The following is a 2,149-nucleotide window of genomic DNA, read 5'->3' as shown; positions in this document are numbered from 1 at the left end:
TGAGGAGAGGAGAGGAGAGGAGGAGGGATGGGGAGGGGGGGAGGGAGAATGAACAGCAGCCGCAGGTGACCGACAGGGACAGGGAGAGAGACGAAGACAGGACGGAGACAGGACAGAGACAGGACGGAGACAGGGGTACATGCTGAGATACAAGAGGCAGAGAGCGAGAAAGGAGGCCGAGGGACAGAAGAGGAGAACAGAGCAGGAGGAGGGAGAAATAGGATCAAATGGCACATTTGCAGCAAGAGAATGACAATCATGTACCGTCTCTTACCTTCCTCCACAAGATTCTGGGTCTTAGATACCTAGCAAAGCTCCACTTTAGCAAGCTGAGATCAGTATAATCCTGGCAAGTTGGCAAGTTCGAATTCAAACCAGTCGGATGAATCAGTTGACAGATGACATACATCTCACGTGCAAGAACGTGAGGCTCTTCGAACTGAGAGTGAGACTCAGATGTTGAAATTGACATCTTGCCTGGTGCTTGGCCCCTGCTCCGTTGCAAGATGAGACTGCGGCAAGAGAGTTGAACGCACAAACTTTGATCGGAGCATGCGGTCCAAGATCAGCTTGTTCTCCTCCTTGGTCTTCTGCTGCGTCGCGTTGGTCGGCGTGCGTGCCAGCCAGTCCGCAGGAGCCGAATCCTTCAGGTGATGAACGTCAAGCAATATGAGACGGAGGAGGAAGGCAGGTGCTGAAGGGTTGGCTTGCAGGATGTGTGTTGAGCCGCCGGAGCACAACATGGTACAAGACTACGTTCCTTGCCCACTGTTAGGAAGTTATGATCTGCCTCCTCCAGAAAGTAGAGAACATATCCTCAGCATTGAAGAATCGGAGGTTGGGTCGGTGTAGGACTACTAGCCTTGAGTAAGTTCCGTTCTCCAGTGTTGAGGAATTCCTCCTTCCTACCAAGGATTGGCTGCGTGGGATGCGGTCAAGGTGATTGTTATGCATGCTCTTGCCCCCACCATCTCCTGCTCCTGCTCCTTCCTCCCCTCCACTTTCCTTCGCTCCCTAGTCTCCCCCTCCTTCTCCCTTCCCACCCTGCCCCCACCTCCTTCCTACTTCCCCTCTTCTCGTGCTCCTCTCGACTCCTGTTTGTCTCCTTTCCATCCCATCCCTCCCTCGTCTCTCCCTCCTCACCATGTGACTGTTTCACAGGTTGGACACCAAAGCCCCCAAGCCAAGCCTCCTCCCACTGAGAAGCAACATACATCTTGACTTTGCTGAGCCCCAGGAGGTCTTGTGTGCTTGCGAGTTTGCAAAGGCGTTGAAGAAAGCACAGGAGAAGAGCGTTGAAGATCCGAAGGGCAAGACTGTTGAAGCTTCCCAGAACAAGACAAAGCAATCACAGAAACGCGACGTTCTCGACTACAGCAAGGTTAACAAATACCTTGTACCGAGGACTTTGACCAGTGACAAGCCTGCTTCTAGTGGGACAAAATCCTGGCTCCTCCATTGGAGAGTATGAGCGAGGACGAGGTCAGGAGGCTAGAGGGGGTTTTTAGGCGTCCGGTGACCGCAGTCTGGTCCAGATCGACAGGACATTTCGACATGCTGTAGCAGCCGAGGCGCAGGGTTTCCTTGAAGTTGGTTGTTTGAGTGTGCTGACACGAGGTTAGGGGAACTTCAGCTTGCAGAAGAGCTGTATGAAAGATTGATTGAGGTTTGACGCTGTGGGAAACTTGTTGATGTTGTGGAAGATGTTTATGATAGCTATCTTGGAAGGACATCGCTCCATGTTATGGAAGACCCCTAGTTGTGACGGGATGCCATTAGATTCTATCCGATAGACCTCAAGAGATGTTGTGTTGACATGCTAGGAGCTTGAACGAGAAGTAGGAAACAGGGAGAAAGACAGTCAGCCGATGATTGACCTGCTGCTACACAACGCCATTGTCACAGACATGAACTGTTTGCAACCCAATGATTCAACACCTTGTTTTCCTTACATGTGCTTCCTACTGCTAACGGCCATTGCTCCCAATGCTCAGTCGGGCTCGGAGAACGCGAGTATCATCTGCAGGTCAGGTGGTTGGTGAGAGGAGCCTACGAGTCACCTGAACTTTCCAGATATGGGAACTTCCTCTTCCATAAGCTGGGAAAGAGGCAGCAAGGTTCAAGACTCCTCCCTCCCTCCCTCCCTCCC

At 52.1% G+C, this 2,149-nt stretch overlaps 1 protein-coding gene across 1 annotated transcript; it reads left to right on the top strand.

Moving 5' to 3' along the window:
* Positions 1-552: 552 nt before the first annotated feature.
* Positions 553-1,672, top strand: GUITHDRAFT_122561 (hypothetical protein; the record flags this gene model as incomplete). The annotated part of the gene is made up of 6 exons (XM_005818160.1): positions 553-650; positions 714-770; positions 1,162-1,381; positions 1,435-1,482; positions 1,536-1,578; positions 1,623-1,672. 6 exons carry the CDS (start codon positions 553-555, stop codon positions 1,670-1,672), a joined length of 516 nt encoding a protein of 171 aa, XP_005818217.1.
* Between the last annotated feature and the right edge of the window lie 477 nt (positions 1,673-2,149).

Source organism: Guillardia theta, assembly GCF_000315625.1.
Source record: "Guillardia theta CCMP2712 unplaced genomic scaffold GUITHscaffold_366, whole genome shotgun sequence".
NCBI classification, from domain to species: domain Eukaryota; class Cryptophyceae; order Pyrenomonadales; family Geminigeraceae; genus Guillardia; species Guillardia theta.
Note: the sequence above shows the minus strand (reverse complement) of the source record. Positions and strands in the feature narration are given on the sequence as shown.